Source organism: Lepisosteus oculatus, chromosome 18, assembly GCF_040954835.1.
Source record: "Lepisosteus oculatus isolate fLepOcu1 chromosome 18, fLepOcu1.hap2, whole genome shotgun sequence".
NCBI classification, from domain to species: domain Eukaryota; kingdom Metazoa; phylum Chordata; class Actinopteri; order Semionotiformes; family Lepisosteidae; genus Lepisosteus; species Lepisosteus oculatus.
In genome coordinates, this window is record NC_090713.1 from 6,977,775 (window position 1) to 7,002,739 (window position 24,965).

At 35.7% G+C, this 24,965-nt stretch overlaps 1 protein-coding gene across 9 annotated transcripts; it reads right to left on the bottom strand.

The window, feature by feature from the left end:
- Window positions 1-390: 390 nt before the first annotated feature.
- On the bottom strand, window positions 391-24,098 carry LOC138216038 (cytosolic phospholipase A2 gamma-like). Of its 9 annotated transcripts, none has more exons than XM_069180552.1 (11): window positions 24,038-24,098; window positions 23,052-23,090; window positions 22,265-22,397; window positions 17,771-17,829; window positions 16,751-16,785; window positions 15,524-15,635; window positions 13,411-13,554; window positions 13,029-13,227; window positions 12,375-12,483; window positions 11,132-11,272; window positions 9,761-10,102 (listed from the first exon to the last, which is right to left on the bottom strand). In XM_069180552.1, the coding sequence occupies exons 7-11, from the start codon at window positions 13,500-13,502 to the stop codon at window positions 10,035-10,037; spliced, it is 609 nt and encodes a 202-aa protein (XP_069036653.1). In that variant the 5' UTR covers window positions 13,503-13,554; window positions 15,524-15,635; window positions 16,751-16,785; window positions 17,771-17,829; window positions 22,265-22,397; window positions 23,052-23,090; window positions 24,038-24,098; the 3' UTR covers window positions 9,761-10,034. The 9 variants fall into 9 exon arrangements, 7 of the variants coding, with proteins under 7 accessions (XP_069036653.1, XP_069036654.1, XP_069036651.1 ...); XM_069180553.1 differs by lacking the exon at window positions 24,038-24,098 and adding an exon at window positions 23,904-23,955; XR_011182462.1 differs by lacking the exons at window positions 9,761-10,102; window positions 11,132-11,272; window positions 12,375-12,483; ... (1 more) ...; window positions 13,411-13,554; window positions 22,265-22,397 and adding exons at window positions 391-424; window positions 3,043-3,211; window positions 3,678-3,832; window positions 4,206-4,319; window positions 8,971-9,045.
- Window positions 24,099-24,965: the final 867 nt, after the last annotated feature.

Consider the following 24,965-nt stretch of genomic DNA (forward strand, 5'->3'; position numbering starts at 1 on the left):
ATAAAATCAACACGTATCTCGAAATATATAATCAGGAGCATCAAGGGAAATATTATATCTATCCTAATATGTTGGTCATCAGTTTATCATTAATTTCACATTCTATATAAAGGTGTATTTAATCTGTATCTGTCAATACAACTCCACAAATGCTGTTTTAAAACATATGCAAATAAGAAGCCTAAATCATAAGCAATGAACAATCTAACTGCATCCATTTCTATAAAATTACTGATTTAACAAAAAAACCCTCAGATTAAAAATGTTCTCTAAAATGCCAACTCTTTCATTGTGTAGGTTTTATTGGTTTCACTTCTTTCTTTTTGCACCCACAGCCTTCTTTATCTCAGTGATAATCTTATCTTTGTTGAGACTGACATTCTTCTTAGCTAAATGTTCTTCATTTGAACAATTTTTTCCTTGCCTGAAAGAAGACAAAATTATGATGGAATAATCATTCTTGTCTTGACAATTTAAAGTGCTTTAAATATGTCAAACTAAAAGCAAAACACATTAGAAACATAAAAATAAGATTAAACAGTACAAGTTGTTAAAAGAATTAGAAAATTAGTATAAAAAGGTATGTTTAAAGACCAGATGTAAAAGTTTCGATCGATCTGTAACCTTATTTTGTAGTCTCGGAGGGACAAAACACTAAGCATAATCTCTCAGGATAGGACCTCATTTTGAAATAGAGACCAGAGTCCAAAGACAAGTAACAGTAAACCCATGTGGTGAGCAGCAGTATTTTCAATTTTATTATAAAATCCACACAAATCTATTGTGAGGAAGCTAAAGCAGGAGAGATATGCTTCTGCATTTTAATAACAGATAATTTGTTTAGGTGGGTAGCTGCGTCAGCATGCATAGGCTGCAAAGGAACAAGTAATTGGTTTATTCCATGCTGAATAAAAGAAGAAAGTAAACACAACGTTTCGGCCGTGGAACCTTCTTCAGATGTCACCCACACAGCATGGAATAAACCTATTACTTGATCATTTGTTTAGTCATACTAGCAGCTTTGTATTACAATAATCAAAAAGACAAATTCAGGCACTGGCATCTCTGACTCAAACTGGAACAAAAACATGTTATAGAATAATGTTACAGAGTTATAAATATAAGATAATAACTTCACATCATTATGATCACAATAAATACATTGTCTTTTCAAGAAAAAATCTGTTTAAGCTTTTGCTTGTGTAGCGGCAATGCTTGTTAATAAGACAGAATTAAGCGTTGGTATGCTCCTAAAAGAGGCCCCATCTCACCCTCCATCTCTGTGGTGCAGCCACAGAGAAAGAATTCATGCAAGCTGATTTAAGAGTGTTTTCTTGTGATAAGAACCAAGCTCCCAGACGGGGATGCAATTAGCTAAGCCTGGCTATCATGATCAATGGTCATCCATTGGCGCCTATCAGTCTAGGGAGTGCCGAATGGACATCTGGACTCCATTCCTAAGTGTCAAGAGTAAGTGACTTATATCTCACCTTGACCAACCAATCAGGGACTGGCAGGGCGTGGTAATACCACGTGGGTCTCCAATGCCCGCCAAACTCTCAACCAATCAGCACACATCTGGGTCTTGATCAAAAAGGGAGCGCAAGCTCAGTTCTGGGCTCTCCTTGGCCATTTTCGCCCATCCTCAGAGACAATCACATGACAACTGCTGTTGTCTGCAAAGGGACTTGGACTTTGTTCTAAGCGCGAGGCCGAGGATCCCGTACGTACTCAGAATTCTACCAACGTGAATGCTCCGCTTGATCAACGGCAGCCTACAGTTGGACCCTCGTCGACAACCTGAATAGCTTATTCAGAAGCAGCACTGGACCGGGAACGAACCAGTTTCTTCCCAGGCAAAAGAGTGACTTGTGAGGACTCGCGGTCACACTCTGTGCATAGAGACTTTCTACTAGCCAGCCGGACTGCTGGTAGATCCCCTCGGAGCAACGACTGCCCTGCGCGCCGCAGTTAGATTCCTCCGCCCGTCCTACTCCGAGCTGCACCTCGACTGGTTGGCCGGTAGCCAGAGGACGCCGACACAACGCCCATTGGACAACCGCTGGAACAGAGGCTGCAACAGAGCCTGTCAGCTGGTTTGGTGTTCGTGCCGGGAAATTCCAAATCCAAACACAGTGGATAAGTAAACCCCATGTTCTACATTGCGTCTCGAGAATTCAATTGTACCTCAACACAAGTTGTTATCAATTTAATTCATGAGTAATGTATTTACTTCTGAGTTTAGAGTAACAGTGGGTAATAACACTGATTAGCGATTTGGTAACCGAACGATATATATTGACATATATTCTCTGTTGTGTATCTCTTTGTGTTTGCATCTCTTCGAGATTATATACCTTGTATATTGATAACCCTCACCGTAAGATCTGCCGCTCATATCCAGGCAGACTAGTATATGTTTGGTGCACAGTTATATTAATAAATGTATCCCGTGTATTGAACCCGTGTGTGTGCGTTGTTAGTTGTTCTGACGATTGATTTTCTAAAAGCCCCAACGAACAACCTCGTGATTACTGCTACAATTAATAATTGTCTCAGTAAACCCATCAAACCACCACATTTGCCTGTGTCTGAATCAAAGATAGTCTCATCACAAATAGACCACTGTGTTGCTTTACATGCTGGTGTTTCCACAAATTATTTTAACAAGCTATACTGGATACCTTCAGAAGCCAATTCTTATACAGGTTAACTGACACTTGTGAATTACCCCTGAATACAATGCGTGTCTGCCCAGCATTGGACTAGCATTTTCAAAGGTATAGTCACACCTTATGTCCTGTGCCTGCAAGCTTAGGCTCCAACTCATTTTAAGCCACGATGGGTAAAGTTATTAAAAATTGATGGTTGGATAGATAATTTTTTCCCATGCTCACATTACTTCTGTTGGTCTCTTTGCACTGGATTACATAATTACCTATTAGATGTTTCTACTGACAACTGATGTACAGAATATCCAGGTGTCTGAGGTGAAAACCTGATGACAAGGTAAGTGGTTTGATTAGGGTCTGATTCACTTACTTTCACAGGAGTCCTTGTTGAACAGAGGGAAGTGCATGACTGTGGGGGTTTTATCAGCACTGTAAACGTAGCAGCTTAAGGGACACTCCTTCTCCTCCTTAGTCACTGGTGGAATGGGTGGGAAGGGAATGTTGTTCTTCTCACAGTATTTAGCTGCCTTAGTGACAGTCTGGGATGGAAGTAGAGAGAGGAGTGCAGCAGAGAGGTTTGCGAAAGGGATGGGGGTGTGTCAAGAGTTAAGGAAAGAGAAGAGAGGAAAAGGCACAGAGAGAAGATGAACAGCTCTATCCAGCTAGTATAGCAAAAGGTCTGTACTGTTTTAGTTTAGTAATAATTTCATCAAAGTATGCTCAGTCACACTGTATTAGGGCATAATTTCTCTTGCACTTCTGAACATGAAAAAAATAAAACCATTTAAGAAATACACGACTGCACAACACTGAAAGGTGAGAAGTGGTTGGTGACTTTTAATATATTGTGTCACATACTGTATCATTGTACTGTATCACATAAGTTTATCTCATTCTTGGCTAAGGGAGAAGATGATTTGATGCAAAGCATGTGAGCCTATATACTGTATAAGACTTCACTATACTGAACTGATAAATATTGTGATTTCCAATACAGCGTCTTACCAAAAATGAGTCTTCATTAGAAAAATCAAATGACAGAATGAGCTTAACTCTCCTGTCATTCCTCAAAACCAATGGGTAGCCACAATCATTGGCAATAGCAGCATCTTCCAAGTAGATCTTCTCATTATTGACCAGATATTCAGGGAGAGTTTTTGCTGGACAGGAAATAAAAGGCAAAAATATTGATGTCATTGCTTTGGTACTTGTGTTCATAATAATCATGTAATTTATAACAGGTGTGTTTTATCTTTTCTTAAGAAACAATATCATTTTCATTTATTCTATTACACTGTTTATACAATGTTGTTTCAGGATGATTCACATCAGTATTAAAAAAATTATAAGCATGTCTTTTTGATCTCCAACTGAACATTCTTGTACTATAACTATAACTATAACTACAGGAACATCAGAAAAGCCAATGTTGAGAACTGGTCGGCGCATGCTGCTTTATTAACACATTATACTATATTTCTATATAATATTTGATCACCATTTCATGTATTTCACTGCTGTTCATATTCTAACCTGTGTCAGGGTATTTATACAGGAAGTTGTACTTGGTTCCCCAAGTCCAGCTTAAAATGAGAGCGAAGATTTTCTTGAACAAATCAGGTGTTAAGTCCATTTTTTCAAGTGAATCTGAAGGGATAGAAAGGAAGTACTGCATTAGAACCTGGTTTTTACCTGTACACGTGATTTAATCCTTAAGGAAATACGTTTGTTGAAAAGTTGAATTCAATGATAAAAGCTTGGTTCCCAGCTTTTCATATTGACATCAGTAATGTGAATATGAACATCCTTTGATTAAAGATGCTGATAAGTAAGATTTGTTATTGCAGTATTTCAAACTGTGTAAATTTATTGCATTCTTTTTATGAAACACAGTATTCTAAATGTGATTTGTAGAACGTATCTTATAGAACATAATTGCTATATATAAAAGGGTGGCAATGGTGGTTAACATTGCTACCTCTCAGTGCCGGGGCCCTGAGTTCAATCCTGGACTTGGGGTGTTCTCTGCATGGAGCTTGTATGCTCTCCCTGTGCTTGTGAGGGTTTCTGCCAGGTGTTCAAGTTTCCTCCCAAAGTCCAAAGACATACTGTAGTGGTAAGCCATCTGGCTTCTGGGAAAAACAGGTGCTTATGTGAGTATGTTTTTCCTGCAATGCAATATACCTTTCCAGGGTATATCCTGACTTGAGCCTGTTGCTTGCCAGGATAGGTTCTGGCTTCTCTGATACCTTGTATTGGATTAAGAGGTTAAAAATTCCTACAATTGCTAAACATAATTGCTACAATGTTGGTTTAATTGCTGCTTAGTTTCATTGCATACCATGTGTTTCTGTTCTCAGGGAAAAATAATTCCATGATGACTTACCAAAATTCCGTATTTTCTAAATGAAACTGAAATACTGAAATCTGAGAGTGACAAAGAGGAGATAAATGATCATACTGCATAGGAAATACATTATGCTTGGAGAGTCAAGTTAAAAAAAAGAAAACATTACTTACAGACTTCACTGAGACTGGTTCATACTGTAATGCTGTTGGATTTATATACTGTATACAGTATTTACCTGTTTTGCTTCACATAAATGTTTGACAGTGTACATAATAGCCAAGAGAAAAAAATCTGTAAATAACTATTGTTTTCTTTTCTGTATGAGTTTTTAAAATTTTATTATCCATATTTTTTTGTAAAATTAGTACCTAGAAATCCCATTTTCATTTTACTGAATTAAAATTGATATATACGCATTATGAAAGTGAACATTTAAAATCCAAACTTGAATGCTCACACTGAGAACTTTCATGGGTGAAAAGTCAAATGTCAGCAAAAACTGCAAAGAAAAATAAAAAAAATAATTTATAGTAAAGCCATCATAATAATTTGCTTTACAAATACAAATTATTTCAGGCACACAGTATTATTTTGACAAGTTATACATTTAGATTAATGGCCTCTATGGTATGGTATGGTGTATGGTGCAATAGTAGTGGACAAAAAATAACACAACAGCATTTCGTCAATCCGATCACGTTTAAGTTTTGAGAATCTCACCATGCCTTTAACATGCTCATAAACAATATTAAATTAGGAACATAAACATATTATGTAAACTGTATATGGCTGGTATTAGTAGTTTAAAGAAAAAATACACACCAGTTTTCCATTCATGTGTTTATTTTGGAAACGTTTTTACGTGCTCTTTCTGACTGTATTAAGTTTATATACTTTGTAAAAAGTTATGTTTTAACCTTTTCTGCGAATACACTCATTAAAGCAGTAAACAAAAGCATACTTTTCAAATTTGATTAACAGGGAATATAATATGGAATCGCGAATCTAAAGAAATTAATAATGATGTAATTATATTCATGTGCTACTAAAGAAAGTAGTACACCTTCTTTGGATATATTCTGCTTCAAAGAAACAAATAACCGTTTCTTTGAAAAACTAAAATAGCAAATATTATGGACACTATATTGACATTTTTTATATTTCTAAATATCACAATATGTTTGAAGCTAAGTCATTTATTGATAACAACAAATAATTTCAAACTGCTACTACTGTCGTTATTACTGATAATAAATATCGACACTATATTGAATTTGTTGGTATTTCTAAATATCACAAAACTATCAAAGTTAAGTGAGTTAAGTGATTACCATTTTCCATGAATACTTGCGCTCATTATCGCAGTAAACAAAAGCATAATTTTAGAATTTGATTAATAGGGAATATAATATGGAAACACGTATCTAAAGAAATTAATAACGATTTAAATTTAAGGATCTAAATATATGTATTTACATAGCTGGTAGTACTACTGAATTCCACTTTCTTTGTAAACATGTTTTAGTTTAATTTGACTCATTCATGCATGATGAATTGTGAGAGAGTGATAGATGGAGACAAGATGTAGGTTTCTGGTCCAAACAACACTCCCCAGAATGCAGTGGGAAATTGGCGTTTTACTCTTGATGGTAACTCCAACAAATTGTCACATTTCACATCCTTGTGAAAGAATCATGACATTGTCATCCAACCTATGGTTTGATGGTTTTTTTTTATTTTGAAACCATGATCTTGATATGCAGGTGTGAAGTAGAGTTAACAGCTTCAGATTTAAAACGTTATTAATAATATCTTCAGTGTCGCATTAACATTGGAATGTTCTTCCAAGTGAAAAAAGAGGCAATAAACAACATGACTGCTCTATATATTTTCAGTTTACAGACCATCCACAGATGGTTACAGACTGTTTACAGACCGGTAATTTATTATGAATAATATCTTCTATATCGCATTAAAATTGGAAAGCTTTTTATTGATGTAAATCCACCTATTTTCCAACCACTTTATCCAGTACAGGTAACAGTTTCACCCCTCCTCCCTGTCTGTCTGACCTCTTTTTAACCATTCTGTGCCTGAATCGCAGTGTGTGAGAAAGACATAGAAAAAAAGTGAATCTTTTTTTGGGCTCAAATCTTGCTTAACTAAAAATTAGACACAAGAATAGTATTTTTGGACAATGTTGTGAGGCTCTGGTGGAATTTTTCTGTAAACTGAAACTTTTCTATTTTCTTTAAAATTAACTATTTACTTATTTCTTTTCATTTATTGCTTTTAATTTGTGAAGCAGAGTATTACGATATGAATTGCTACTTCAAAGTTTTGTGGGTGCAAGCTTAAAATCAACAAACCATGAAATCTGTGCAAAGGTCTCAATATTTTTGCAAGGCAAATAGCTAAGAGTATATTATACTTAGACATTTCCATCACATTCTCAAGCTCCTCATGAACAACACTATCCAAAAAAATCCTACTGACTCTCATTCTAATCTTCAATACAGCACCTCAAATCCAATGGTCTGCAGAAACAACCTATTTATTTAATCCACAGTGAAATCTGACTCTCTCAGAATTTTTAATAAGTACCTTCACATCCAATAAATAATGATGTTCATCTGCAATTAAAAGTTTATCTCATTACATTGTAGTGGCAATGCTTGTTAATAAGACAGAATTAAGCGTTGCTGTGCTTTCCTAAATGAGGCCCCATCTCTCTCTTCATCTCTGTGGTGCAGCCAGAGAGAAGTTATTCATGCAGGCCGATTTAAGGTGTTTTCTTTTGATAAGGAACAACTCCCAAACGGGGATGCGCTTAGCTAATGATCAATGGTCATCCCTGGCGCCTATCTGTCTAGGGAGTTCCAGAGGAAATCTGGACTGCATTCCTAAGTGTCAGGAGTAAGTGACTCATCTCTCACCTTGGTCAACCAATCAGGGACTGGCAGGGCGTGGTAACACCACGTGGGTCTCCAATGCCCACCAAACTCTCAACCAATCATCACACATCTGTGTCTTGGTCAAAAAGGTAGCACAAGCTCAGGTCGGGGCTCTCCTTGGCCATTTTCGCGCACCCTCAGAGACAATCACGTGACAACCGGTGTTGTCTGCACTGGGACTTGGACTTTGTTCTAAGCACGAGGCTGAGGATCCCGGACGTACTCAGAATTCTGCAAAGACCAACGTGAATGCTCCGCTTGATTAACGGCAGCCTACAGTTGGACCCTCATCGACAACCTGAATAGCTTATTCAGAAGCAGCGCTGGACCGGGAACGAACCAGTTTTCTTCCCGTGCAATAGAATGACCTGCGAGGACCCGCGGTCACACTTTGTGCATAGAGACTTTCTACCAGTCAGCCAGACTACTAGTAGACCCCTGGGAGCAACGACTGCACTGCGTGCCGCAGTTAGATTCCTCCATCCGTGGCTGGTAGCCAGAGGACGCCGAGACGATGCCTATTGGATGACTGCTGGGACAGAGTTTGCAACAGAGCCTGTCAGCTGGTTTTGGTGTTCGTGCCAGGAAATCCAAATCCATACACAGTGAATAAGTAAACCCCATGTTCTATGTTGCGTCTTGAGAATTTAATTGTTACCTCAACACAAGTTGTTATCAATTTAATTCATGAGTAATGTATTTACTTCCGAGTCTAGTCTAACAGTGGGTAATGACACTGATTAGATATGGTATAGCCGAACGATATATTGAAATATATTCTCTGTTGTGTATCTCTTTGTGTTTGCATCTCTTCGGGATTATATACCTTGTATTTTGATAACCCTCACAGTAAGGTCTGCTGCCTGTATTCAGGCAGACTGGTATATGTTTTGTGCACAATTTATGTTTAATAAATGTATCTTGTGTTAATTTAGATTTTAGTTTGGCTGTAATTCTTCAAATTGTTCTATACTTCCCAGGTTCAAAAACTCACCCTGAATGGCCTTCATATCTTATTTTTGTTTAGTCTCTTTGGTGTTCCCTTTTAACAACTGATTGCAAATCCATTCTGCAACATAAAAATCAGACAAATGCTTAAACAGTTTAAGGTTTTCTAAGTACAGTACATAACAGTACATTTTAATACTTCAGGTGGGTAGCTGTGTCAGCATGCGTAGGCTGCAAAGGAACAAGTAATAGGTTGATTCCATGCTGAAAAAAAGAAGAAAGAGAACAACGTTTCGGCCATGGAGCCTTCTTCAGGTGTCACCTGAAGAAGGCTCCACGGCCAAAACGTTGTGTTCTCTTTCTTCTTTTTTTCAGCATGGAATAAACCTATTACTTGTTCCAGTACATTTTAATTGTGTGTTGGTTATACAATCTATATTTATATACTATATATAAGGCTTATTTGCAATGTAATGGAAAATGAAACACTTGTAATTTTTAATTTAGTTTGTAAAGCAAGGTGATGTTTTGGTTAAGTGGTGGAGTTCTCACTGGTGGAATTCCCAGCCACTGCCCTTTCTCTTTCTCTTTCTCTCTCTTACCTACTGTCTGGCTCACTCACTGCCTCTGTCTTAAAATACTTCTAATTAAGCATAGTTAAAGTCATTGTCCAACTGCTCCTGTTTTCTATGCTTATTTGCTTTTAATACAAAGTTTTTAAAACCAATATATAATATAGTTAAGACAAAATCTAAAATAAAATTATCTCATTATACACAGTATTAATAATAAATAATACATTACTACTTATTCACAATTACATTGCATTAAATAGAAAAATTATGTTACCAATTCGTATTATTGTACAGTATGAATAGCTCAGGAAAGCACTAATGGGTTAATACACATTTGATTTTTATTATTAAAATACGATGAACTGTGAAGAACACAGCAGACCCACAGTATATAAAGGATTCTACAGAGTGCTGCAGTCCTATATTAGATTATTTGGAAAACTAAAAAGCTGTTGCACTGTACTTTTGTCATACCTTGCACATTCTGAATGGGTGCATCTGTAGATGCAGATTGTGAGAGCATACAGCACATTCATTACTTACAAGATATTAAAATTATACCTATATTGTACTGGAAGTCAGGGAAGCAACTGCCACACAGTCCTGAGGAAATAGTAAAAAACAGAGAGAGAGCAATGAAAATGGTTTGAGGTCACTTAATCACAGCATGGAAACAATCAGACTATTTAATTCACTACCCTTGTGTAACAGATCACTTCTTGTAGCGGAGCTGGAAAATCTGCACATATATGGTTCCTGATATATAGAAGCCTACATGCCAAACAGACCGTGCTGATGGTCCCTGTTTTAACCCAATAAGTAAAAGTGGAAATCCTCACTCAATCAAAGCCATTTTCTTTTTACCGGCAGTTAATACAAGGCTGCTACTATGAACAAGGCCATTTCTAAGACAGAAAAAGGATAGTTGTTTTAACCTAAATTGCAAAGGAGCAAGTAAAAGGTTTATTCCATGCTGAAAAGAGAAGAGAGAAAACACAATGTTCCGGCTGTGAAGTCTTCTTCAGGTGTGAGAAAGACAGGGCAGACAGCAAAGATTAAATAGCACAGAAGAACAAAAGCTGGGAGAGGAGAGGAGGAGGGAGGGGCAAAGAGGCCGCTCAGAAAGTGCAAAGTGGAGAAGGGTGAAGAAAGGTGTGAAGTCAAAACCTGCATGAGAATAGAGAAGATTACTTGAAAACAAGTCAGTCATTGAGAGAAAGGGGGAGGTGTGAACCTAGTTTCAGGATGAGTTTTGTTTCTGTTGTTTTTCTGCAATGGGAGTTGAGAAACCCTTCTCTGTGAACCAAAAGTTTACATAGATTATGTGATCAGCGGTTAGTGGAGTCACCATGGGCATCTCTTTCATTCAAGATAATTTAGGTGCACCTGGGAACAGCCATCCCTATAAAATTATTAATTTCCCTAATTTCCTAATGCAAATCTAACACATGGAATGTCTTATCACCATTACCAAACATTATGTAAAAGCCCAACACAATAAACTGAAGTCCAATAGTAATATATGGTAAAGTTCCTCCATTGGCCTAAAAATCTTTTGTGTGTATCAAAGGCTTTGGCATCCAAGTAAAGTTTTTCTTCATCTATAGTGTAACAACAAAGATGAAGAAAGACCTTGCAAGTACAGGATGTCCATCTCATCTCTGTGCTCCTTCACATTCCCTCCTGCAAAACAGCTCCCAAAGAATGGTGTTTCCACAAAGGCTCCATACCCAGAATACCCCACTTCATGGCGGGTAATCTCACACCAGACCCCTGTGAGAGGAAGAGACATGGAGAAAAGGAGGAAGAGCAGAAGAAGAGTGAAGTGAGAAAGGGTACCAGAACTAGAAAAACTCTTTCATCCCTAAATCCATGCTAATCTCTAAACCCATTTTGAAGGTACTGAGGCCACTCTTGTGTGTCTATTTTTCTAATATTAAATGGTATTATTATTGTTAGTTAATAGATACAATTAATATTCTTGTTGTTTTAATGTAATACCTTGTCCAACTTTTGTTGTAGTTGTTGAGTATATGAAAAATGTACTGAAAATGAGAACTGTGACATCCTGGTTGGAGGTCCATAAAAATTGTTTATACCCTTTATAAAATTAAGGTATATGGTAGTATGCATGGCTAGTTTGAAGGATATGAATCTCTAAGTCCTAAACAGCCCTTGGTTGAATGGAAAAGAAAAATAAATTAAGGAGTTTGGACACAATGGAGGAAATCATCCACCTCAGGTATTTAAGGAGGAGAAGGCACATTGTTATCTTTTATATTGTGTAGGGTGAGAGAAACCAGGAAGGAATTATTGAGTTTTACCAGGAGACAGAAGGATTTATTGGTTTTTAGTTTAAGTTTAAGAGAACAGAAAATAGTTTTAATCGCAAACTAATTGAGGAACACTATTTGGTTGAAGGGAAAACATGGGTAAATAACACTAGAATAAAAAAAATATATTTTTCTTCAGAAAAGTTCAGACTTCAGAAAACTCTTATGATTTGTTGGTATAACCTGCCAGGGCTGTTGAGTTCATATATTATTTCATAGAGCAAATAATAGTTAACACAGAAAGTAAGGTCCAAGGGTTCAATTATCAAAGAAGTTAAACAAGTCTTTTTTTAATACATATTGGCAGTTTCTTAAAATATAAATTATTTTGGACTGTTAATAGCCTTATAGTTTAGCTCTAATGATCATTTCCTTACCTTTATCAGTAGCAGCTGGTTGGTCATAATTTTTCAGATCAGATTAGGTGCTAGCGATGCGGTCTGTGAACATTTAACATTTACTATAAAATATGTAATACTGTATATGGCCTTTCTGCAGGATTTTAAATAAGATTTATGTTCATCCATCATCATGTATCTTACCTCTATCGTATTCATCCTTCTGTCTCTGCTCCTTGTCCACAACTGCCAAGATGGGGTAAGGGTTGTTCATTTCATCATCGGTTTCCTTAGAAAAATGTTCTTCATCCACCTGGAAAAAATATATTGTAGTGAAGACCCAGCAATGGTACTCCCCAGGTACTCCCACCAGGTTTGGAGGGTCTCTGAGATCTTCAGTGGGGCTCACATAGCTGTATACAATTAGAGATTATCTAAAGGTTAGTTTTCAGTTCTAGTAATTAAAAAAAAAAATCTAGATTCAGCACTTGTGTTCTCCCTTTAGAGTTACTTGTCCTGAATAGTAAGGTCACATCACCTTAAGCATGAAACTTCTGCTAAAGCATCAAATCATAATAAAATATCCCAGAATTTCCTTTAATTTGTTTCTATATCCTTTCCTATTTTATTGTACACACCAATGGTGTGCACTAATGAAAATTAAGTAAAAATAAAAAAGTGAATTTCATTTTTGAGCAAAGATATATTGTAGGGAAATAAATTTTAGTAATTACAATTTACCACATTAAACTGTACGCTTTACTCAGAAGCATCAATGAAGAGAGAGAAAGACTTTCAGAAATACACAAATACATGATGACAAAGATGCTAGAAACCCAGGCAGGAAGGACTGCTGACCTGCTTCACCATGTCGTGCACAACTGTAGATGCAAATATATCTGTGATGGAAAAGTTCTCATCCTTTTCTGCCTCCATAATTCTTGCCAATGCTTTTAGACAGTTAAACGAGCCAGTTGTGAGTCTTTGCACCATCTCTTTCTCTGCCTTCTCTAATTCAGAGGACCAGGTCTGGTTGTGGTACAAAGATGTCAAACACCTGCATTCATACATAAACAAGAGTAGAGACCAGGAGAAACGTCGGAGCTCAATCCTTATATCGTACAGAATTAGAGCAGAATTAGAAGTTCTGCTGCTTTATGTGAACCTTCAGAATTCATATTGATTCCACAGATCCACCTGGCACAAACCTGGACCCCAGAGCCCAGTCTCTCAGACTCACCAGGTAGCTCCTGACACTCCACACAGGTACATGATGGTGTCCAGCAGGTTCTGAGCCCCCAGCTCAGTTAAAGTCCCCATGAGAGCCGCCATGGCGCGCAGACCCCCCCCCTGAGCCCAGCACGGCGATAGAGGGGACACAGTCCTGATTGAGGAAGAGAGAAGCAAGAGAAAGAGCATGATAAAAAACAGTGTGTGAGTCTGACAGATAATTATTAGGCTATTAAATAGTGTAACTGAATTGCAAAGTTACTGAGATATTACAACTGTGTATCGTGTACCCTACTCCACTCAAGGGTGTCCCTTAAAGAGAAGAAGATTCAGAATTATTTAAATTTAACATTCTCCTATTATGTTTCTCTCATGAAAGCATCTAATGTAAATAACAACAGTGCAAGAATCTACTTACCAGCAACAAAAGTGCAACCTGTTATGATATTTGTAATATCACCACTTAGGATCACTAAAACAGCATGAAATATTGTAACTCCATCTTGGCTGTCACCCTCTCCACCAGCGCTATTTAATCACTCCAACTCAACCTACAATTTCATGGTTCAAACTGAATTATTTCTTCTTCCATTTACTTATTCTACTTCATTTCACAAGTCCCTTCCCTATTAAGACCTGTAAGGTGCCTGTTTTGCACACAATTCAGAGACCTGATCCTTGCCTACTGTTATCTCAGACAATGCAGAAGCCTGCAAAATCTTAGTTTCATTTGTCTTCCCATACACTTTTTCCCTTTCTGCTCTGCCTCTTTTATTAGACTTTATGTACTCTCCATTTTCCCCAAAGCCTGTCCATTCACCACCCTCTCATCTATTAACTGCATCCATGTAATCTGGAAAGGAGTAACATGCCTGTGGCATTCACAGCAACAATAAACCCCTACGACAAATGCTAACTAGCATAATGAAATTTCTTATGTCATATCTTTTCACTAACATGACAATGCACCTGCTACAAAATAAAATGTCTTTATTTTCCTGATAATAACTTTGTGATTTTGATGCTGTTACAACCCCAAGTGTCTAGGGGTAAAGGGGTGTAACATTTAGGATAATTTTTGGATGCAGGTGGGTTCTGGTGAGGGACTAGGAAGCGTGATAACAAAGGTGGATGCAGAAGTGATGATTTTAAGTTGAATAAGTGACTGACAAGACACGACAACACACAGGGGTAAGGAACTAGAGTGGTGCCAAAGAAAAGAAAATAACAAACAAAATGGAGCTGGCTAAGAAAATGAGGGAAAGCTAACCTGACTACAAAAGAAAACCCGAAACACATGGTCTACACCCTAGCTAACTTCCACTGACTACCCAACAACCATACAAGACAAATGGCACTCACCCGTACTAAACTAGTGTTACCAATACAAAATCAACTAAGTGTGTAGAATGTACCCAACAACCTAAACTAACCTTATACACAAAAGTTCACACAAAAACACAAGTGAACTAGGAATATTAATACGGGAAAACAAGAGTAATCAACAGGAACAGGGTACAAAAGACTACAAAAGTTGAACATATAACACATTAGGGCAAGGTAATGGCAAAACAAGGATAAACACACAAACAAACGAAAGTACAAAGAAACTAACAGAAACAAACAAAACAACAAAGCCAAAGCTATACAAAAATACACACACACAAAGCAAACCAACAAATCCAAAGCAAAGCAAAGCAAAGCAAAGCAAAGCAAAGCAAAGCAAAGCAAAGCAAAGCAAAGCAAAGCAAAGCAAAGCAAAGCAAAGCAAAGCAAAGCAAAGCAAAGCAAAGCAAAGCAAAACGGGACTGAAGTCAAACAAAAGGCCTCTTCCTTCAGAAAACCTCCATGTTATATGCTGAATAAGATGCATTCTGATTGGCTGAGAAGCTGATTGATGATTATGTCATACGGAACAGTGGTGTAATGGTGGGTCAATGGAGGAGGGAGACTAATCAAGGGTCAGCAGTGTGGAACATAACAAAAACACACATAGACCACACACTGGGATGTAACAATGCAGTTTTTTGTATGATGCTTACAGTAACTAACTGTACTTGCATTTTGCAAAATACACTGAATATGTATTTCTGCAAACAAATAAAAAATAATAAAAACCATACCAATTTACAAGGAATTTTCAGATTACTCAGGGCCTTCTGGATTTGGATTTTTCTCTGCTTAACAGCCTTAGTCTCCCCCTCACAGAGAGTCTGTGAAACCCGTACATATGTCCTGTGGAAGGAGATAAAACGAACATGAAGAATGTGCAACCTTGGCGCTTTCTGTTCCTAAAAATGCAAAAGGAGACATATTAGAAAGAATCTGGGAGAATTTCTAATTTGCTTTGCTGACTGGATCTCACTGTAACTTGAGTGTTAACGTGTTTGTTAATTTCTTTGTGTATTCTTATTAATTTCAAGAAGGTGAATAGGGACTAATACAGTTGTTACCACTTTAAACTTTCAAAAATATTGCTAATATTAATGTTACTCATTTAAAAATATTTATTTTTCTTGTTTTCAAGTAACAGGCACATTGTTAAAGTCAGTATTTATCTTTTCGTAATATCCTGGGATATAGCACCTTATTTTCTGCCTTATTGGACATCAGCTGGTAGGTTAAAGGATACTGCTAGACGCGCAAGAAGAGGAGGGGGTCAACTGTTGAGGTGTGATCTGCTCAGGACTTTAGGATCTCTTGTTGTTCACCAACACAAATGCTCCACAAGTGTCTTTGGTCAGTGTATCGCATAAACGAGCTACACTGTGGTACAGCAAAGAAAAGGGAAGCTACTCTAACATGTCAATGGGTTCTAATGCATGTTTTGAATGTTTTTATCTGTATATTATATATATTGGCTCTAAAAATATATTGTATTTAAATTTAAATGTTTTAAAAAAGATGTCAGTAGTTTTGAATTACTCTGAAAATAACTTGTGATTGCATACTGTAACCTCTTCAATGTGAGGCATTAGTTATTCATTGGGATAGCCTTGTGTCTGGTTTTGAATCCTAGCCAATGCCCAAGCCTGTGGGGATAATCTTTCTATAATCTTTCTAATCTAACTATAAACTATAGATTTAAGGGATATTAAGGGATAAGGGATTTGGAAATGCACATGGAAATGCATATCAACCAAGGAGAAAACACCTCACTAATCTAACAGCTTAGAATCAGTTAATCAGTACATTTATACTCATCACATCCTCATGAGAAAAAAAGAGGAAAGAAAGCAGAAAATAATTCAGAACATATGATTGAAAAGAGGTGTAATTGTTTTTTGTAATTATACACAGAAACGTGTTTCTTATACTGTATCTTAGTACACAGATTAAAGAACACTTACTTTCCAGTATAGTCTTTTGCTTCCCTCATGCTTGTCTGTAAGATAATTGAAAACAAGAAATCGTAAAAGACCTGTAAGCACTATATCCCTCCGTTTTCTGTACTACTGTTACTGCCCCATTGGGATACATTTGGGATACATTTCTGGAATCACAGAACTACATCTTCTTGCCACTTCAAAATTCCGTTTTTCAAAAAGCACTTCCACAATTATTATTCCATTTCCAATGCCGTCTATATTGTCTATAGTACTTTTGTGATTCAGTATGTTACTGTTTTTATGTGGCTGTACTTAAATTCCCTCAAGAAATGAAAGGTGATCCAGAATTCAGCAGCACAAACAAAGCAGCAACAGGTCATCAATCAGGCTTGCCCTTGCTCTCATTTTCCCAAGTCTGTAAAATACAGAAGCTTGGCACTTACAATATTTAATATGTGAAACAAATAGTCATAGATGTTGTGCCCGGGAATCAACTTTTTTTCAAATGTTTTTCTGAAGCTTGACACCAGAAAATTACTTTGTTGTGCCAGAGAACAAAGATAACTTGTTATTTCAACGCTACAATAGAAGCTGAAATCACATAACGTTTATAAGTCGGTTCACTGCTGATAATACTGAAGTAAATGATTAAATGAAAATGTAATTTAGAAGAACAATTTCAAAGCATATACATTATATTTAATTGCCATTAATATTTTTAAATCTATACATTTAAGTGTTTTATTGAATGTGTTTTGGCTGGTTATATTAAACAAATTTACAGCACTTAATTTTGACTGAGTTTTTCCAGGTTTTTCCCAATTTAAATATTTTTTCAGTGTGCTATTTCACAAATTATAATTTGCATTTTTTATATTTATACCCACACAGTTTTGGCTACACATTCGCCCATTGTTTATGACTTGGACTAATGCTACATACCATGCATCATGCACAAAACATTGTTTAGTCTCTTCTTTCTTTAGTAATGATGTTTTTAAGATTGTCTAATATGCATTAATTCAGTAAATACTCAGAAACCTTATCCATGTTGTTTTTTGCTAGTAAGGAATGTTTCCTGGTGGCCTCTTTTAGTGGATCTGTTAAAAAAAGATAATATACTGTTACACTGTCAGCCATTGTTAGTATACAAAACTACAGGAGGCACACATACACACAAAAACAAGTGGTAGACTAATGGCAGCACTAAGGAGAGGCATGAACTGCTTTAAAAATACATTCAAATACTTCTCCATTTCATGACATGTATAATATCAATTAAAACAAGAGCTGCTCATTACAAAATGAGGTTCCTAGCCTTTTTGTTGTTTACAGTGTGCACTGATAGTGGGCAATGTATCCTTTAAATTTGAAGTAAAGTCATAAACCATTTAGAAAAAGAGGATGTCATTGTTTTCTTATAAATTAGTGCTATGTACAACATACAGTAGATTATTCCAGTGTATCACGTTTTAGGTAAATCACAGTGTATAAATACCTTAATGCCTTAAAGACTGTGTCAATTACTCCTATAGAAAAACACCAGGCTTGGATTCTGACAAAATGATTTACCATTTCTATCTCAGGAGTTAGATAGAAAAAACCTTAGACGTGTGGCTGCACATCAAATACAGTCTTATATGATAGCCAATGACTTGTTTGAGCCATTTCAGTCTGGTTTCCACTTAAATCATAGCACTGAGACTGCTCTTTTCAGGGTTTTGAATGATTTATTTATTGCCTCAGACTCAGGAGCTACATTATAGAGTAGATATCCTTTCGCTTCTTAATGCTGCTTTTGATACTGTAGCAACACAAAATTATTTAAATTGCTGGCAAACTTTTTTGTCTATTAGTGGTACTGTCCTTAACTGGTTCTGTTCTTAACTGACTGGCAGGCAGCATATTTATGAAATATAATAACAAAAATAATAACAAAAAAATGTGGTTATTATTAAATTAAGAAATGTACCAATGCAACCATTCAAAATGCACGGTACAAACCCGTACCACACGTAATTACCCACAAGTCACTGCGTTGTACTGCGGTATGTGATTGGCTGGCCAAAATGACCGACAGGGGCACTCGTGGTGCATTGGTCATTAGTGAAAAGATTAAATAATTTCATCTCTTAACTGTGCATATTTAATTTGCTTAGAATTGAATATTTATATGGAATTTTACAACTAAAGGGAAATTTTAGTACTGTAGCTGAGCATAAAAAGAAGAGGAGCATAACGCGTCTGATGGTCACAAACAATATTAATTTAGGAACATAAACATATTATGTAAACTGTACATGCCTGGTATTGGTAATTTAAAGAAAAAATACACACTAGTATTCCATTTTCTTCCTAAACAGTTTAAGCATCAAAGTCTTACATGTGGTTATTTTGGAAACTTTTTACATGCTCCTTCGGACTATATTAAGTTTATAAAGTTTGTGAAAAGCTATAATGTTTAAACCTTTTCTGCGAAAACACTCGTTATCATAGTAAACAAAAGCATACTTTTAGAATTTGATTCATAGGGAATATAATATGGAATCACGTATCTAAATAAATTAATTAGCAATATAATTATATTCATGTACTGTAGCTCAAATTATCACAATAATACACTTTCTTTGGATATATATGCTTCAGTTTCACTCCTTCCCACCTGATTACGTCTGTGGCATGATGGCTTAAGCATGTGCCCTCTATGCCTGGGGTTGGAGGATCTAACCCAGCTGTTGCTATGAGTTTTCTTTTAACAAATACACATTTCTTTGAAAAACTAAAATGGCAAATGTTATGGACACTACTATATATTGACATTTTTTATATTTCAAAATATCACAACTGTTCAAAGCTAAATCATTTATTAATAACAACGAATAATTTGGAGCTGCTACTGCTGTCGTTATTACTGATAATAAATATTATCGACACTATATTGAATTCGTTGGTATTTCTTAATATCACAAAACGCTCAAAGTTAAGTGATAACTACGTGACTACTTTTCAGAATTTAATTATTTAAGCAATAAGGTACGAGAGGCCATGCTATATTGTGGATTTAGTCACAGTTAAATGGTGTTGTTAGGCCCAATGTGATACGGAGGGAAACACAAAGATTCTAAGCTGATCACAAGGAAGAAAAATCACCCGTTTTTCGCACGTAAAAAGTGGTTATTAACTATCGAAACCTGTTTTTATACCTTTTAAAATCATACAATGTCTAAGTTAAGCAGGAACACATCATTATATCTCATTTTTTATTTCTTTTTTAAAAAATAAAAAAATCTTTTGTCCAGTCTAAGGGTGTTTATAATATAATAGAGAGTCCCCATTATCCCCATCTTGATTAAAATCGCATACGCATGTTTAATAAAATGCTTTTATTATTCACAATCTGACAATGCAAGACAGAACTCACATTGAGTTCCGTACATCCACAGTGGTGGACGGTGCACTATTTTGTCAGTAACCTGCTAATCTGCTTAACACCTGTAGAAAACATTATTTTATTTCTGTAAGGAATGCGTGTTAAGTTTACAAAATTAAATTGTTTCAAATGTTTATTAAGAAATACAGTAAAAAGAACTTACAGCTTACACAAAGACTCAAACTACAGTATGGAAAAACATGTGTTATGAAGTTGTGGTGCTCTAGCAGTGCTGTCCTGAGGCTGGCCTCTGCCCAGTGATATAACTTTAATTGAAACAAGATCTAATATCACATATGGAATCTAGTATCTAAAGAAATTATAACAATATTAATTTAAGGATCTAAATACTGTATATGTATTTATATAGCTGGTAGTATTACTGTATTTCACTTTCTTTGTAAACACGTTTTATTAACACCAGAATCGCAGCGGGTGAGAAAGAGATAGAAAAAAGTTAATCCTGTTTTTTTATGGTCTGTAGCTCAAATCCTGCTTAACTAAAACTTAGACACAAGAAAGGTATTATTGGACAATGTTGTGATGCTAAAGAAATTAATAACGATATTAATCTAAATATCTTCTAACGCATATGGCCGACATTACAGGTTGTGAGAGCCGGCTTGCCAGCATGGTGACGTCACCGCCTTTCATATGAATCCTTTCATATGGAAACATTTTGACACTGCGCTCAACAATCTCAGGAAGAACATGAAACAGGCTGTAAACAGCCTGTTTTTTGCCTAAAAAAATCACGCCCGACAAAGTGAAGTAACATTAACTAGCAAAGAGAGGACATGATAAAGGAATAAATGACTTGTTTTTTGTTTATTTAAAGATGTAATGTCGGCCAAACATGTATGTAAGGTCAGCCATATGGCGTACTGAAGCTGAATGTTTAGCCTTTGTCACTAACGTAACCACTAAATTAAGACATAAATATAGAAATCCCTACATTACAAACTCCAAGCATTTCATTTTGTCTATTGCTACAATATCAACAGCAGTGCAATTACAAGTAACATGTCAAAATGTTTCCAAAATAACCAAAATCTAACGATTTGAGGGTTTCGATAATAACAGAGAAATCATAACAATGAGCCCATGTTGCTTCATGCTATTCATGTTTATCCAACCAAAAGAAGGACAACTAATTCAACATGAAAATACTTTATTTTTTCATTGACAAAAAGTAATGCCACACTCTCTTGTTTAACCTGATTGTTTTGTTTCTGCACAGACTGTTAAACCAGAAGGAAAGAGCGCCTCTTTCTTCGAAGCCTTTCGTTCAATTTATTTTTGGGTGTTTATAATATAATAGGGAGAATAATAGAGAGTTCCCATTACCCCCACCTTGATTAAAATCACAAATGCCTGTTTAATAAAATGCTTTAATTTATTCACAGTCTGACAATGCAAGAAAGAACTCAGAACATTAAGTATATTTATCCTCACCCCAGTGCAAACAAGACAGCTGTGTACATTGTCAGTGATGTTAATATATTTGATTCCATCTGATGCCTCTAAGTTTATTTTTATGGGCTTTGATTATGGTTAAATGATTCAATTGCTCAATGGAAAGTGTTCTCGCATATTACCAGTATGTCAACTCGTCTCTTATCTGTGAGTGAACGATCAGCCATTTTTATTACAGCAGATCATTTCACAAATCTATTTTGTTTTGTTTGTTGTTTGTTATGTATGTTTTTTGGAAATTAACCTCTGACAGTAGAGGAGACACCGTTCATTTTTAATATTGTGTTAAAAGTCAATTTTATCGTAGAATATTTTGTTAAACTGCATTTGACATTTATTATCTTATATCTTTTTTATACTGAAAATAATAACAGTAATTGTTTTTTTTTCATGTTCTATATTATATCCACATAAAACTTCACTTTTTATGGTATTATTATACCATATAGTTAATATACTGTATATATTTAATATATAATTATATTAAAATATCTTTTTGCTATTATAGAGGAAGAATAGTAAAACTGCATGTATTGTCATTTGTGTGATTATCATACTGTTTGTATCAGTATGATAACTGTCTGTTAAATATTTGTGACAGCTGTTAAGGGCCATGAAAAAACAAATACCTTTTCTGTAACATGAAGTAAGAGTCCCAGAGAAATGAAAATATTACAGTTGTGAGTGGTAGGCCTGGGGAAACAATGTAGCTGTGGATAATTTCAAGAGGGATATCTTCCATTTCCCAGTTTTGAATTCAACCTAAGAGATCAAACAGAGCTGGTTTTACACAAGGTCAGCTTGGATTTTAAGGAGGAAGGAGATAACCTGCTGTATTCCTAAGGTCCTGTTGACTCAGGAAAAGCACCATCATCAATTGCAGGCCAAAGAGTATCAAAATATCCTCCATGTCTCAGAAATATTCCTATATTAGGGTATATTAGGGCTTGGGTGGATCAAGGTGAGACGGAATTCCAGGAGCTCGGCTTGTGTTTCAGGAAATGTTCTTAGGGCACCATGAAACTCATGGTAGTGTTTAATGCCATTCCCCGTTCCTCTCTGTAGTCACTGTTGGCTGGGTAAGGGGGTGAGTATGATGTGCAGACAGTTGTTTGACAGATAAAATGCATTCCAAGACACTCACACTCACTCAAACAAGCCAAACAACCTTTAATGTGATCTCTGATAAAAGAGCAACATATCCCAAGAATTGGAAGTGTTTTTTTTTTAATTAATTCCATTTAAGTTAGAACCCTATCTTTCACTACATAGGATAAGTGTAGTGCTTATTAAACAGGGAACAAATAATGATTAACTCCATGGTGAAAAGTAGAAAGAAGAAACAATATTTTGGCTGTTGAGGGAACTTCTTGTTCTAATATTTTTTGTAGATTATGAATGAAAGATTAATCTTACCTTGGTATGGTGTTGGTTTTGATTTGGAACCACCCATCTCTGTATTGAAATACAATTATGTGTGTTACATTCAATCAGCATTGATATTGTGACATTTATGATGATCAATCTGTGCTGTATGTGTGTTTAGAATTCAAATTTACATACACAGTTACATGGTTGTTTTGATCGATTTAGAAGAGACATGAATACCATGTTAAGAATTTGGGATAAACACCAGTGCCTAATTAAATAAAACTATAATCCTCATGAAATCTTTCTGAATATCTGCATTCATCTGTATTAATCAAAAGTATACAGAAAATTAAAAGTTTTATTATATGTATAGATTAATAAGAGAGTGAGAGTAACACTTTTGTATAGAACCATTACAGTAATTTCTGACTAACAGTGTTCCATGTAATTTAGCAATTGCATGGTCATTTTGGTGCAAATATTATGATAATTGGTATTGATATTGGTGCTAATATTATTATCATTTCAGTTGAAATAATAATTGAGCAATTAAATCATTGAAACAATAATGCAACTCAGCATTTACATGTTTCCACTTGTTCACCTCCCAATTTTTAGTGTAATTCTTGTCTCCTTCCTGTCCTACAAGCCCACCTACACACTATGGGTGCCAGGGCCTTCATTTGCTATACCCCAAAGCTTTGGAATTATATCCCCCCAAAATAAGATATTTAATTAGTTCTGTGTCTGCCCATTTACATTCTTACTGCATTCCAAACCCTAGTTGTAATCGCATTAATTCTGCTCTTTCCTCTCCTTGTGTGCTTTTTATATGATTATCAACAACAACAACAACAAGAACAACAAATAATAATAATAATTATTATAATAACCTACTGTACTTGTAGATCTCCTTTACAAAGGCATCTCTGTTATTCTGCTGTTGCAATGCAAAACAATTTAAGTACAGCATTAATGCAGAGAGAAGAAATCAATATTAATTATTAGTATTTAATCCTTCTTTTTCTTACCAGTTTCAAAGAAGTGACCTAGTTTGGTGTTCCAGAAAAATCCAAATGATTTAATCTTTGGATGCATAGGACATGTATTTATAGGAAACACAGAGGACCAATCAGGAGATGACAGCTAAAAAAAAACTTAGTTTAAGTTTCACTTACAGTATTGATTGTAGTGTTTAACCATTAAAGGCACTGTACACTGTGCCTCACTGTCACCACAGTCACTAGCTTTGGAGACGCTTTAATAGTCTGTCCATTTCCAGGTCTGAAGTTTTTGCTTCATTTCATATTTCATCCAGTTTATGTGTAACAATTTTTCCTTTCTTACAGTCTTTCAGTGTTCCTAAATTTAATCCACTTTTCAGCCCTGACAAGGCCCACCCACAATGCGTTTTATGCACACATTGTTGTATGATGGGGGTCATGCTAGCTATACCAATGTGGATTATGATACAGCTTTTTAACACTCTGTAACACATACAGAACCGGGCACTCAGAACACACAGTATTTCTTCCAATTACCTTAAAAATAATGTGTCGCATTGCGTTATGTAATTTACTGCCCAAAGATAATTGATACTGTAGGTAGCACTTGTGATGCATTAGATATTAGTGAAACCATTGCTTCATTTAATCTGTTTCTCTCTGTGTATGCTTCAACCAAGTTAATATGGAATATTAATATGGAATTTTACAAGTAAAAGAAAAGTTTGGTAGCGGAAAATAAAATCAGAAGTATGACGTCATATATACCTAATGGACCTAGGTTAGATGGTAGTGGTCGCTAAATATAAAAAACAAAGCAAAGTACACAACAATATTCCACTTTCTTCATATATATTTTATGCACCAAAGTCTTTAACTCAATAATTTACAGTGGGTATTTTGGGAAATGTGCTTAATGTGCTTCTGCTAACTTTAAAATAATAAACTTAAAATT